The sequence below is a fragment of the Papio anubis genome, chromosome 12 (assembly GCF_008728515.1).
Source record: "Papio anubis isolate 15944 chromosome 12, Panubis1.0, whole genome shotgun sequence".
Lineage (NCBI taxonomy): Eukaryota > Metazoa > Chordata > Mammalia > Primates > Cercopithecidae > Papio > Papio anubis.
Genome location: NC_044987.1, coordinates 57,095,383 through 57,107,981, shown reverse-complemented (window position 1 = coordinate 57,107,981; position 12,599 = coordinate 57,095,383). Strand labels below are relative to the sequence as shown.

Sequence of the window (12,599 nt, the reverse complement as noted above, 5' to 3'; positions counted from 1 at the left end):
CCCTGCAACTCCCCCCTCCCCAGGTGCCAGGCGGGCAGCCTAGCACTGGTTCTCTGTGCAGTCTGCCATTCATGGGCAGCCTTTGTCCTACTCTGTGCAGTGGCACTCCCCCTCAGTCATCTGCAGTCCCTGGACACCCTGTCTCTTGCCCCACCGTACCAACCCCCTCCCCATTAACCAGTTGCCGACTCCTTGGTCCCTGTGAGTGGCAGCCTTCTCTGGGGTCTGTGTGGTGCGGGAGAATCTCCCTAGGCTCCTGGGGGTCCTGGGGGTCCTGGGGGTCCTGGGTCCTGGGTCCTGGGTGCAGAGAATCTCCTTTGCACCGGCATCCTGGGTTCAAGTCTTAACTCTGCCCATGGCTTACTGGGTGATGTTAGACAACTCACTTAGCTTCTCTGAACATTGGTTTTCTCCCTTTGGGGGCAGAGGAGGTAATCCCTACCTGTCCCACATAGAAGGATCTGTGAGGGGTCCTCGTGAAACATAACACACTGTCCAATCACAAGGTGGTTTTAATGAATTCCTTTAATATTAGCTTGTACCAGATCAACACACATTCTCTCCCAGGTCACACACTTACTTAACAAGGCCTTTTGATGTCTTAGTTCAAAAGACTCATGGTGGCTTTGGGGTGATTGGTCAGGAAGGAGGCCTGCTTTCTCCTGGAGACTGAGACCCCCTGCCCTTCTTGAACAGGTCTGGAAGAGGAGAGCTGTATTGTTGGGGAGATGGACCCTTTCTCTGTGATCTTGGGCAAGTCTCTGTCCCCTCTAGGCCTCAGGGTCCCCCACCATGAAACGGATATGGTGGAACTAGTGGATTTTGAGGTTCCTTCTGGCTCAGATGTTGTGGGTTTGGGGAGGGCCTCCCAGAGCTGGTGAGATGTGACTGTTGTTTGCTGCTCGCAGGCTTCCTGGAGAAGAACCGAGACACCCTGCATGGGGACATTATCCAACTGGTCCACTCCTCCAGGAACAAGTTCATCAAGCAGATATTCCAGGCCGACGTCGCCATGGTAAGCCGGGCGTGGTTTCCGTTGTTCGGGAAGGGCCCCCACAGGCCAGGCCTGGGTCTGAGGCCTGCCCTTGTCCAATAGCTTCATCTGAACCCCCCTGGCCACATAATGGGTATGGAGCTTTGCTGTGGCTCCAGGAGGGGCCTGGAGGAGCCTCAAAGCTGTTCCCATCTGGTCCTCTTATTGTACTAATTTGGAGATGTGGCTGGGGTGCAAGGCCCAGAGAAGAGTCACCTGAGAGGTCACAGAGCAGAACTGGTCAGGGCTCGGTTTACTGTGGGGGTCCACCCCCTGGAACCCAGCTGCTAAAGGGAGCACAGGCAGAAAGAGCACGTCCAGCCTGAAGGATGTGGGGTGGGTGTGGATACTCAGAGAAGCTGGCAAAGAAGTCATGTCTGCAGATCCCATCAGACAGTGGGAGAACTGCCCCCTCCGCCTTTCCTTAGGCCCTAGGGTGAGGGTCTAATAGATTTTCTCCTGCAGGGTTGCATGCGTTTTTATTTCATATTTTCCTCCTGTCCTATGGTTACCTGGAGGGTGCATGGAAGGCCTCACGGGGAAGACAGCCCCCGCCCCCTCCATGCCTGTCCAGGTGCCTGGTGGTCCCCTGCCCTCAGGACCATCAAGACATCACAGAGCTTCCAGGACCCCAGCCCTCTCCCTGAGGGTCCCCCTCTCTCCGTGGTGGATTTTGAGTGGTTTTGTGACCCACCACATTCTCCTTGCCCCTCCTCTCCCCATCTCACTCTGCACCGTGGTTCCTGTTGTAGTTTCTCTGTGGTTATTCATCGGGCACTCTGCGCCACTCAGCAGCTGCTGCGAAGGTAAAAGACCCCAGCGGCCTGGTGGGGCTTGGTCCCGAGCCCCCACGGGGCTGAGGCTCGGGGAAAGGGTTGGGCTTTTTCTCCTTTTTTTGGAGTGTGTTTTTGTGTGGAGTGGTTTGTGGAGTGATTTTTGTGTTTGGTTTTTGAGTTGTGTGTGCTGTAGGCATTTCTTTCTTCAAGGAGGAAACTGAGTCCTAGAAAAGGGGCAAGTCTTGCCTAGGGTCCTCTGGGAACCAGGGACAGAGCAGGGACTCGAACACAGGTCTCCTAAGGCCCCTTGGAGGCATCAATCCCTGGTCCTTCCACTAGGCCCTAGTGGGCGCCTACAGCCATGCCTTGGTCGGATGCTCAGATAACCTTGCAAGGCAGGAGGGACAGGTGGCATTTTCTGCATTTTGCAGATGAGAGACTGAGGCTGAGAGAGGGGATATGACTCATTCCAGGTCACAGCATTCTGACGGGGAGCTGGGACTAGGAGACACCATTCCCTGGACCTCCTTAGGCCTGAAACAGCAGCCCTGCTGTGTCCTGAGCTCTGGTTCAGGCTGTGGCTCCCATGGTGCTCTAGATCCCAAAGGTGCTGGGTACCCCTTAGCAACAGCATAGTGGTGTCAACCCCTTTGCCTCTTTTTCTCTCCTCAGACCTTCATTTCCTCTCTGCCAAATACTGACATCCTTCCACTTTGGCCTGGTGCTGAGTCCCTCTTCCTTCCTGCCTGCCTGGCAGAGTTCTGAAACAATCCACACACCCCCGGCAGTAGACAGGGCATGTCAGGAGCAAGGAGCTTGTCTGGATGGTGGCCTCTCCCCTCTGGCCATGGATCAGCCCTGGAACAACCTCCCGACCCCACTCACCCCGACAGACCAACACTGTAGGCTGGCCGACTGCTGGGGTGCATGCAGAGCCGACCTGAGAGAGGGGAGTCCCAGGCACTGGAAGCTCTAGCACCCAGGAGAGTCCCCACCCGAAGGCCCTGTGCTGTAAGGTGGCCGCACTGCTGAGACAGGCGTGGCTCTGGCCTCTCCCACTCTTTCATCTTCTCCTATAGCCCTGCTGGCCCCACTCAGTGGCCCATCCATTCCTCCTGGTCTTGGGCATACTCTGGTTAAACCCCATCTTCCCCTCCTACCTGTTCTCTCTCCTCTCTCTTTTCAAAGCTCCTGGAGGCATCTGGGAATGTTCCATGATATTTCCTGCTCTGAGTTTCCTACTTCTGGGACTAGAACCCATTTACTGAGAAATCCTGGAGAGGTCAAAGTGCAGGATCCCAGAGTCTCCGGAAATGGCCCACTCCGGAGGAAGTTTTAGGAGCAGAGAATTAGGATACAACAGTGACCAATCTGATACCAGTTACATCTACTGGGCACCTCTTCTGAGCCAGGCTACGAGCTGAGCACTTATATTGATCAGCTCATTCACTCCCCACTGCAACCTGGCGAGTAATTACTATAACTCCCACTTTACAGGTGAAGAAACCGGGGCCCAGGCTGGGTGTCGTGGCTCGCACCTATGATCCCAGCACTTTGGGAGGCGAAGGCAGGAGGATTGCTTAAGGCCAGGAGTTCAAGACCAGCCTGGGCAACATAGTGAGACCCTGTGTCTACAAAACGATTTTAAATTAGCTGAACATGGTGGTGAGCGCTTGTAGTCGCAGCCGCTTGGGTGGGGGCGCTGAGAAAAGACGATTCCTTGAGCCCAGGAGTTGGAGGCTGCAGTGAGTTGTGATTTGCCACTGCACTCCAACCTGAGTGACAGAGGGCAACCCTGTCTCTAACATTTAAAGAAAGAAACTGGGGCCCAGAGAGACCAAGGTGCTCGCTGAGGTCACACACCTTGCGACACACCAGGGATTCGAGCGCAGGCCTGCCTCAGAGACTTGTCTAAGGCCATATACAAGAGTGGGCTAAAGTGAGGTTTTCCAAGTTCCTGCCTTTTTAAATATAATTTTAATTTTTAAAAATTTACCTTGCTGGCTCCATAAACGTCGCATCTTAGGAAAGAAAACATACTTCGTAACTCCTAGAAACACAATGGCTTTTTTAAAGGAAGATGAAAATCAGCTTGGTTAATTGTTTATTCAACGGCAGTGTACTAGTGGCAATGCTCCTATCAGGATGGAAGCCCACGCCACTTCTTGCAGTGATCTGAACTCCCATCATGGGCAGGTCCCCGAGCCCTGAGTTTTTAGCCTTTGACTCCTACATCTGCCTCGCCAGGCAGCCCTGGGCAGCCCCACCGCAGCACTTGCTGGTCAAGGGCCAAGTCCAGCTGTGATGAAGGCAGCTCTTCCAGGACATTGATTACCCCCTGATTAATGCCAAAGCCCAGTCATATGTCCTGGGGCCCCAAGCCCAAGAGACGCCTGTTCACTCTATGCAGGTGGCCTCCTGCCTGAGAATTCCCAGCCCCTTTCACATCACGCTCTGGGGTCTTCCTCTCAGGTCCTTTCTGGGGAGGCTTTGGACTTTTCACTTCCACCTTTACCCCATCCCTATCTGCAGATTGTCACAGAAAACAGCGAATACCAGGAAGGGCAGCCTTTCCCCTCAATGAAATAAAACCAAATCAGAAACCCAATTGACTACCTACAAACCTTTATTGAGTGCCTACTATATGCCAGGCATTGTCATGGGTCTTGGGGACATAGCAGTGAACAAAACAGAAAAGGTCTCTGTCCTTATGGAACTTAAGTTCCAGCAGAAGAGGGGATAGTTGGAAAGCCAAGGCCAGGTGCAGTGGCTCACAGCTGTAATTCCAGCACTTTAGTAGGCCGAGGTGGGCAGATTGCTTGAGCTCAGGAGTTCGAGACCAGCCTCGGCGAAATGGCAAAATCCTGTCTCTACAAAAAACATAAAATTAGCTAGGCACAGCGGCACACACTTGTAGTTCCAGCTACTCAGGAGGCTGAGGCAGGAGGCTTGAGCCTGGGAGGTCGAGGCTGCAGTGAGCCAAGATCGTGCCACTGTACTCCAGCCTGGGCGTCAGAGTAAGACCTTGTCTCAAAAATAATAGTAAATAGAAAGCCAATAAATAAGTAAAAGCTACAGTGTATCAGATGGTGAGATGCGGCATAGGGAAACATTAAGAAGGGAGGAATGAGGCCGTGGGGCTCTGTGATTTTCAATGGGGAGTTAGGAAAGGCCTGCCTGAGAAGCTGAGCAGGAGGTGAGGAAGAATGTGCCCAGCCACATTCCGGAGGAAGAGCTTTGCAGGGAGAGGGGACAGCAAGCACAGATGCCCTGAGGTGCTTTGCAAGCCTATGCCTGCATCCCAGGTGCATCCCAGGCAGGGCGACGAGGCTGGAGGGGTAGGAACAGGTGTTGTAAAGACCAGAGGCCCCTGGAACTAGCTCCTTTGGGGGCACTGTGGGTCCCTACAAGGACCTGTGCCTTCATGCGAGTGAATCAAGTTGCCAGTGGAGGGTTCTGGGTGGGGAAAGGACATGGTTTTGTTTTAGCAGCCTCACTTGGGCTGCTGTGTTGAGAGTGGAAGAGTCCCAGGCACTCGAAGCTCCAGCACCCCGAAGAGTCTCTGTCTGAAGGGCCTGTGCTGTAGGGGGGCCGTGCTGGTGAGACACATGTGGCTCTTGGCTCTGCCACTCTTTCCTCTTCTCTAACTCCCCAGTTCCAGGGGAGGGTGGCCTGGAGTGTGGGCGATGGAAGCAAAGAGACTAGTTGGGGGGTTGCTGCAGGAATTTGAGAGCGACGCTGGTGGCTGGGACCAGGCTGACGGTGAAGGAAGTGGTAAGGGGTCAGGTTCTTGAGATATTTTGAAAGTAGAGCCTGTAAGATTTGTGAATATATTGAATGTGACAGAAGAGGCACTGTGGACAGTTGTTAGATGTTTGGCTGGAGCAACGGGAAGGTGGACAGTTTCTGTGAACCCATGGATGTCACTAGGAACCAGTTCAACAGCACTTCAGTAGATCAAAGTGTTGACTGTTACTTGTGTCAGGTAGGTCCTGGCCACGCAGCAATATAGAGGCAGACCCGTCCTGTCCTCATGGGGCTCCGAGCCCAGCTGGGAGGACGGGCAGAAAGCAGTAGTTTTATTGTGATGACCAAGACCAAAGAAGGGCGTGCATGTGCGTGTGTGTGCACGTGGTGGTATGCGTGAGCTCCTTGTGTGTGTGTGTGTGTGCATGCTGAGGGGTGTGTGTGTTGTGTGTGTGCATGCATACGTGTGTACTCATGTCAGGGGCCCTAACGCAGGCTAGGTACAGCCCAACTTGAATAGCTCCCCTCCAGTGACTGGGGTCACCCAGTGCTGCTGCTGGATCAAGTTGAGGACAATCCCGGGAGCCACAGATCTGACCACTACCCTACCACATTGCAAATACTCCGCAGCTTCTCTGGGCAAAATCCTAGAATATATTCCAAATACAACGCAATTGGAAAGCATTGCAGATTTCAGAATTGCAGGCACTGGCTCTTTCTCAGAAGGCCTCATCACAGTCTGGTGGCATATTACCTAAATTGAGTATGAGCATAACACCTTTGTCCCCCCAAATACCTTACATATCTACATCTGCACCCCTGGGTTTTGATGATACAGGATATCAGATGAAATAGTGACTCTAAAGATATTAAATCTTACAATATTAACCAAATGACGTTAAATAAAATAAAATAAGAAATTCTCAACCAAATGAAAATTGCCAGGAAGACACTCATCAAGATGCTTTGGAAGAGAACCTGAGCTCTGTGTCCAGTTCCCATCAGTCCTGCCGTTTGGCTTCCCGTTTGTTTGTGGCTCAGGGCTTTACCTCATTCCACAGTATTCTCAGAGGGGACCCCAGTAGGGCAGGGAGGTGCATGGGGCTCACTGGCTGCCAGGATCACCCAGGTAGTGGCTGGTGGAGCACAGAACCCCTGGCTGCGTCGGTGCCACAGTGCGGGGATGAGGGGGAAGTTGCTTGTGTGCCTTCCTAGGAGGATTAGCCAGGCCTGCCCCGCCCCTAGCCTGCTGCTGCCAGCTAAGCCTGGGAGGGGAGAGGTCACCAGCAGCTCCCGCCCCTCCTCCTCACACTTGCCCACAGGTTCCCAGAAGGCGGCACCACCTTTCCAGGTTGCTGTTTACTGAAATATGCCCTGACCTCTGACCCTCATCACAGCCTGGTCAGATGGATAGATGGCATCACCTCCACTTAGGAGACTGAGGTTCTGCAACATTTAGTGACCTGCCTAAGGCCACACAGCTAGGAAGTGGTGGGCCAGGGCTTGAGTCTAGGTTTGTCTAACCCCTGTCTCTAGAGACGACCTCAGGGTCCTGAGGTGACCAAGTCTGATTACTCCTTTATTCAGGGAAGGGGGGATGAGACTCAGAGAGGGTGACCCTTGCTCAGAGTCATCCAGTGCACCAGGGGCAGGGGCAGGGGCAGGGGCAGGCTCCCGACTCCCAGTGCGGAGATCTTCCTGTAGGGTTCACTTCCCCCTGGCCCAGAGCTGGTACCTTTGGAAGTCCTGGGAGGCTTCCTGGAGGGGTATCTGGGGTCCAGGCTCCAGCTTAGACGGTGGGGAGAGGCAGTTTGCAGGAAAATTTCGAATACTGCCCTGTCCCTCAAACCCTGACCCACTGACCTCCCCTCACGCTTCCTACTGGGCGGCTCCTGGGACACTGGATAGGGGCAGGCACAGCCCCTCCCATCTCTGCCGTCCGTCCCCCCAGGGCGCCGAGACCAGGAAGCGCTCGCCCACACTCAGCAGCCAGTTCAAGCGGTCGCTGGAGCTGCTGATGCGCACGCTGGGTGCCTGCCAGCCCTTCTTTGTGCGATGCATCAAGCCCAATGAGTTCAAGAAGCCCATGGTGAGCAGCCCTGGCCTGGGGTTGGCGGGTGGCAGCTAGGGTGATGTGGAGGAGCTCTGTCAAGAATAAGGTAGGGTGGGAGTGAAGGATGTGAGACTTTGTCCCTTTAGGGAATTGGGGGCACCCTGGGAGCTTACAAAACAAGGCCCCCTATTTACTGGAGGCAGCAGGTGCCTTGGAAAGAGCCTAGACTCTGCAGGGGGCTTGCGGCAGGTTCAGATCCTGCTTCTACCACTTACAAGTGGGCGACTGCAGACAAGGCAGTTTCTTCTCTTACGCCTCAGTTTCCTCATACATGGAAATGGGACTGACCATCCCTACCTCCTGAGACTATTCCATGCAATAATGCTTGCAGATGCCCGGCCCCAGCAAGTGCCCAGTGATTGGCAGCTGTGGTTCTTGCTAGGGATGCTTCTTTGAAAGTCCCCTTCTCCTTTGGCCCAGCTCAACCACCACCTCCTCCTGGAAGCCTCCCCCATCCCTCCAGCTGGTTGGGATATTCTCATTCTTGACTTTTCTGAATAACATTTGTTGGGCCCTTTCTGTGTGCCCAGCATAGGCTGGATGGACAGGCCACAGCTTCCTTCAGCCTTCTCAAACAGCCCGTGAGAAAGAGACTGTGGCAGTCCCAGGTTAGAGATGCGGGACTGGGGGCTCAGGGAGGTTAAGGGGCTCAGGCTGGGGCCACCTCGCTGCGAGCCCTCTCCTTCCCCAGCACAGGCTCTGGGAGGGTTGTTTACCCAGAGGCCTGCAGGGAGGCGCAGGGGAAGCTGGGGCCTCGGGATCTGCGCAGGGAAGGAAGGCCGGGGAAAGTGGCCCGGAGAGAGAGGAAACAGGCTCCGGAAGCTGACAGGCTGCAAGACTGTCCCCTCCCGCTGCCTCCTGCCTGGAAAACATTTGCCGAAGTGGATGAGGCCTGACCCCTTTAGGACTCAGGTCTGCAGGGGCCTGAGGTTCGCAGAGGGCTCCAGTGAGCTCTCCCTGTAATGCAGGGGGTGTAGGGGACTGAGACCAGGGCAGTCAGGCACAGTCTCTCTGGCTCTGAAGTGGGACCCTTCCCTCAGGCCAGTCCTTAGCATTTGTGTACTGGGCCTTGGCAACGGCCTCCTCAAGGGTCTCCTGCCTCCCTCGCCTCCTGTCCTGCCTCCCCTGGACCCCAGTGACATTGTTCTCAAATGCAGACCTGGCCCAGTCTCTCCCTGCTCTAAACCTTCCCTGGCTTCCAGCATCCATAGATGAGGCCCTCACAGAGCCCCACAGCCTCACAGCCCAGCACCTGCCTTGTACTCTTTCTCCCCAGCCCCTCCACCAACCAAACCCCAGGGCCCTTTGAAAAATGTGCTGCTTCCTTAAGGCAGCTAGAACGTTGTCAGAATAACCACAGATGTACGATAGCTGCAGTGTGAAAGGTCCTCCCTGGGGCTGTGCAGAGCACCCCTCACCTGCACAGCCATAACTTGGCCTGGACCAGCCTCTCTCGCTCCCCCAAGATTCCCAACAAAGTCCTGCGCTTTCAGGCTTCCACACCTTTGCACATGCTTACCCCCTCCAGCCTTGGAATACTCTCCCTCCTGTCAGCGTTAGGGGGATAAAGACGCCTCCTCCATGAAGCTCGCCTGTTGGGTGTCCCAAGAGGAATTAATCTATGTCTTCTGTGTGCTTCCAAAGCACACAACTCCGCCACGACAGGCCTCACTTTATGCTATTTTGTGGATTTGAGCTGCAGATCCAGGTGCCTGTCCCAGCTTTGCTCCTCCCGTGCCATGTGGACTTGGCCTTTCTGAGCCTTTGTCTGGGTTGGTCAAGTGCATAGCAGGGCTGCCTCCCAGCAGGAGCCTTGGCCCTGATGCCCTTGTCTGTCTGCCCGGCAGCTGTTTGACCGGCACCTGTGTGTGCGCCAGCTGCGGTACTCAGGGATGATGGAGACCATCCGAATCCGCCGAGCTGGCTACCCCATCCGCTACAGCTTCGTGGAGTTCGTGGAGCGGTACCGCGTGCTGCTGCCGGGTGTGAAGCCAGCCTACAAGCAGGTACAGGGCTGAGTGCACAGAGGGCAGGAGAGGAGGGTCCCAGCTTTGGCTGGGCAAGGATCCCAATTTTCTTATCAGGACTGTGAGCGGGGCTTGACATCTGCTCAACCTCTCAGGTACAGCGTGGAAAATTGGGGATCAGGTCTTGGAATGTATCAGTGGGCTTCAGTTGCCATGTTCACCTAGTGAGGACTTCACACATGGTGGTGTAAGGAACAAGACCAGGGCTGCCACGCGGGCCCTGGATGTCAGTTGTGAGAAAGGGTTTTGCAATCATACCATCCAGCTGAGCTAAGGAGAAAACTGGGGCTCAGAAAAGGCAGGACCCAGCTGAGGTCACACTTTGAGTCAGGGGCAGAGCTGGAGAAGAGCCCTGCCTCCCAGCCTCAGGGACACTCCGGGGGCCTTCCCACTGAAGACACTGCCCATTCCCTTGTGTCCCCCATCCCCACTCCAGGGCGACCTTCGCGGGACGTGCCAGCGCATGGCTGAGACTGTGCTGGGCACCCACGATGACTGGCAGATAGGCAAAACCAAGATCTTTCTGAAGGTGAGCACAGCTTCCCTGGGCTGCCCTGGGGCACTGTGAATTCCCATCATGTGGGCTGGGGTGCTCGGGAGAGGGAGGCAGTGCTAGGGCTTTGAGATCCTTCCTGCCGGGCTGTGGTGTGGCTGGAGGAGCAGGTGGGATCTGGTCTCTCTGGTGGGGAAGGGTAAGTTGGTGTTTGAGATCATCTACCACCTGGGAGCAGGGTCAGCGCACTGACCACAGGTTACAAAGCACATGCCAGGGGCGGGCTGGCTGTCAGGCCCACAGCAGGGAGGCGGGGGTGCTGCTTGCCTTGGGGCCTTTTCTGAGCCTCATTTTCCCATCTGTAAATTGGGGTGTGCCTGTGTGGGGTCTCTTGAGTGTATCTTTAGGTTCCTTCCTGTGGTTTCCTGCCTGGCAGGGTCCATCCCATGCTGGGGTCCGCAGCATTCCACCTGTCCGTCACTCTGTAGGGAGCTCAGCTCCCATTGCTGCCTGGGCAACTGGGGAGGGAAGCAGGAAGCAGGGCCTGTGGGAGTCACGGAGTCACAGCCTTGGAGAAATGGCTGGGAGCTGGCAGTGGCAGGGCAGCCACAGCAGGGACAGTGCGAGCTCCCAGCGCTGGGCTTCCCCATTTACATTTCCGCTGTGCTAGATTTCTGGCTGTCCCGGATGACAGGGCTCCTTCCTCTGGTGTGGGGGGTGGGGCCTGCACACTCCAGGACAGCTGCAGGAGGGACAGGAACCAGCTCTGAACTGGAGGGAGCCTGTGGCCTCTTTTAAATCCTCTCCAGCCAAGGGGCTTCAGGCTAGGCCCTTTCTCTCCTTGCACCTGCATTTCCTCATTAGCAAGATGTGATGAATGTTCCCTGCCTGTGCCTCCCACAGTGGTCAGCCAGAAAGCATATTCCATGTGCCAGGCCCTGGGTGGGGGCTTTTCATCCATGAGCTAATTTAATCCTTGAAACAGTCCTGTGGAGAAGAAAATATTATACCCGTTTCACAGGCTCAGAGAGAAGTCAGTTGCCTGAAGCCAGGCAGCTAGGAAGCAGGCAGCAGGGCTTCCAGTCTGGGGGGGTCTGATGCCAAGCCCCCGTGTGGACAAAGTGGGGAAGGCAGGAATCACGATGGCATCTAATGCCAGGGAACTCGGAGGAGCGCCATCAGCCCCTGACTTACACTGCTAGGTTCTTCCAATATGGCCATGGTTTTGAGAGGCTAGACATGCTCATTCATCCATTCATTCATTCATTCATTCATTCAGAATGCCTTAGCTGAGCATCTCCTCTGTCAGGGCCCTGTGTGTCTGTGATTATCTGATGGATGTGGCTCCCTCATGAAACTCTACCCTCCCCAAGGGCAGGGGCCATGTCTCCCTGGTTCATTGTGGCAGCCCCTCCCCTCCCCAGCACCTAGCACAGTGCCGGCACATGGAGGCGTTCAATTCTTATGTATTAAGTGAACCAATGAAGTTTTGTCCAACTAGAGTGAGGGTTGGGGTCTTGGGTGAGGAGGAGAGAGGGCTGGAAAAGTTAGCAGACACCCTGGATCATGGGTGGCCTTGAGTGCCAGGGTGAGGAACCCAGGCTCGACCTGGGGAACCATGAGGTGTCACTGTAGGGTCACCACCCAGGTTGTGTTTAGGAGGGTCTCTCTGGCTGCTTGTGAAGGAGGGCCGGAGAGGGAGCCAGGGAGACCGTGAGACCTTTGGTTAGGAGGCTGCTGCCAAGATTCAGGAGAGGAATGGTGACAGCCCAGCCCAGGTGAGGGACTGATGTGACAGGGGCGTCTAGAAGCAGGGGGCTTGGGCAGATTGATGATAGGGAAGAAGCCGGTGTGTGTGCGTACTGGGCCTTCTGACCCCATCCAGAGAGATTAGGCACCTTCTGCTCCATTTGTCCTGCCTGGGCCTCTGGGAAACAGCCACAACCCCTGTCTGTCCTGGTGGCTGTGGGAGGCTGCCCCAGGAGCCAGAGCCAGCTGGGAGCTCATGGGACCCAGCTGAGTTCTAGACCTGGGCTCCCAGTGAAGGAAGAGAGGCCCCAGCTGGGACTGAGCAGGTGGCTCTAGAGACCTTGTGGGGTGCTGCTCAGGAGCTCTGCCTCCTAGGACCACCATGACATGCTGCTGGAAGTGGAGCGGGACAAAGCCATCACTGACAGAGTCATCCTCCTCCAGAAGGTCATCCGGGGGTTCAAAGACAGGTGCGTGTTCCCACCAGCTCCTCCCCTCCTCAGCCCACATACAGGTGTACGTGTGGCGTTTGGCTCTCCTCTGCTCTGCCCGCATGAACACTAGGAAAAAAACATGTTCACCTATGAAACATGTGCACACATGCACAGCATGCACACATGATCATGTAAACACAGAGGAATATAGATACATGATTTACATG

General features: G+C 55.3%; 1 protein-coding gene across 1 annotated transcript in view; it reads left to right on the top strand.

The window, feature by feature from the left end:
• MYO7A (myosin VIIA) overlaps positions 1–12,599 on the top strand; it is a 77,825-nt gene that overhangs the window by 27,159 nt on the left and 38,067 nt on the right. Inside the window, exons 14-18 of the mRNA XM_009186977.4 lie at positions 909–1,015; positions 7,508–7,645; positions 9,517–9,675; positions 10,133–10,225; positions 12,314–12,408. Coding sequence (XP_009185241.2) covers positions 909–1,015; positions 7,508–7,645; positions 9,517–9,675; positions 10,133–10,225; positions 12,314–12,408 — 592 coding nt within the window. The remainder of the gene's footprint in view (positions 1–908; positions 1,016–7,507; positions 7,646–9,516; positions 9,676–10,132; positions 10,226–12,313; positions 12,409–12,599) is intronic.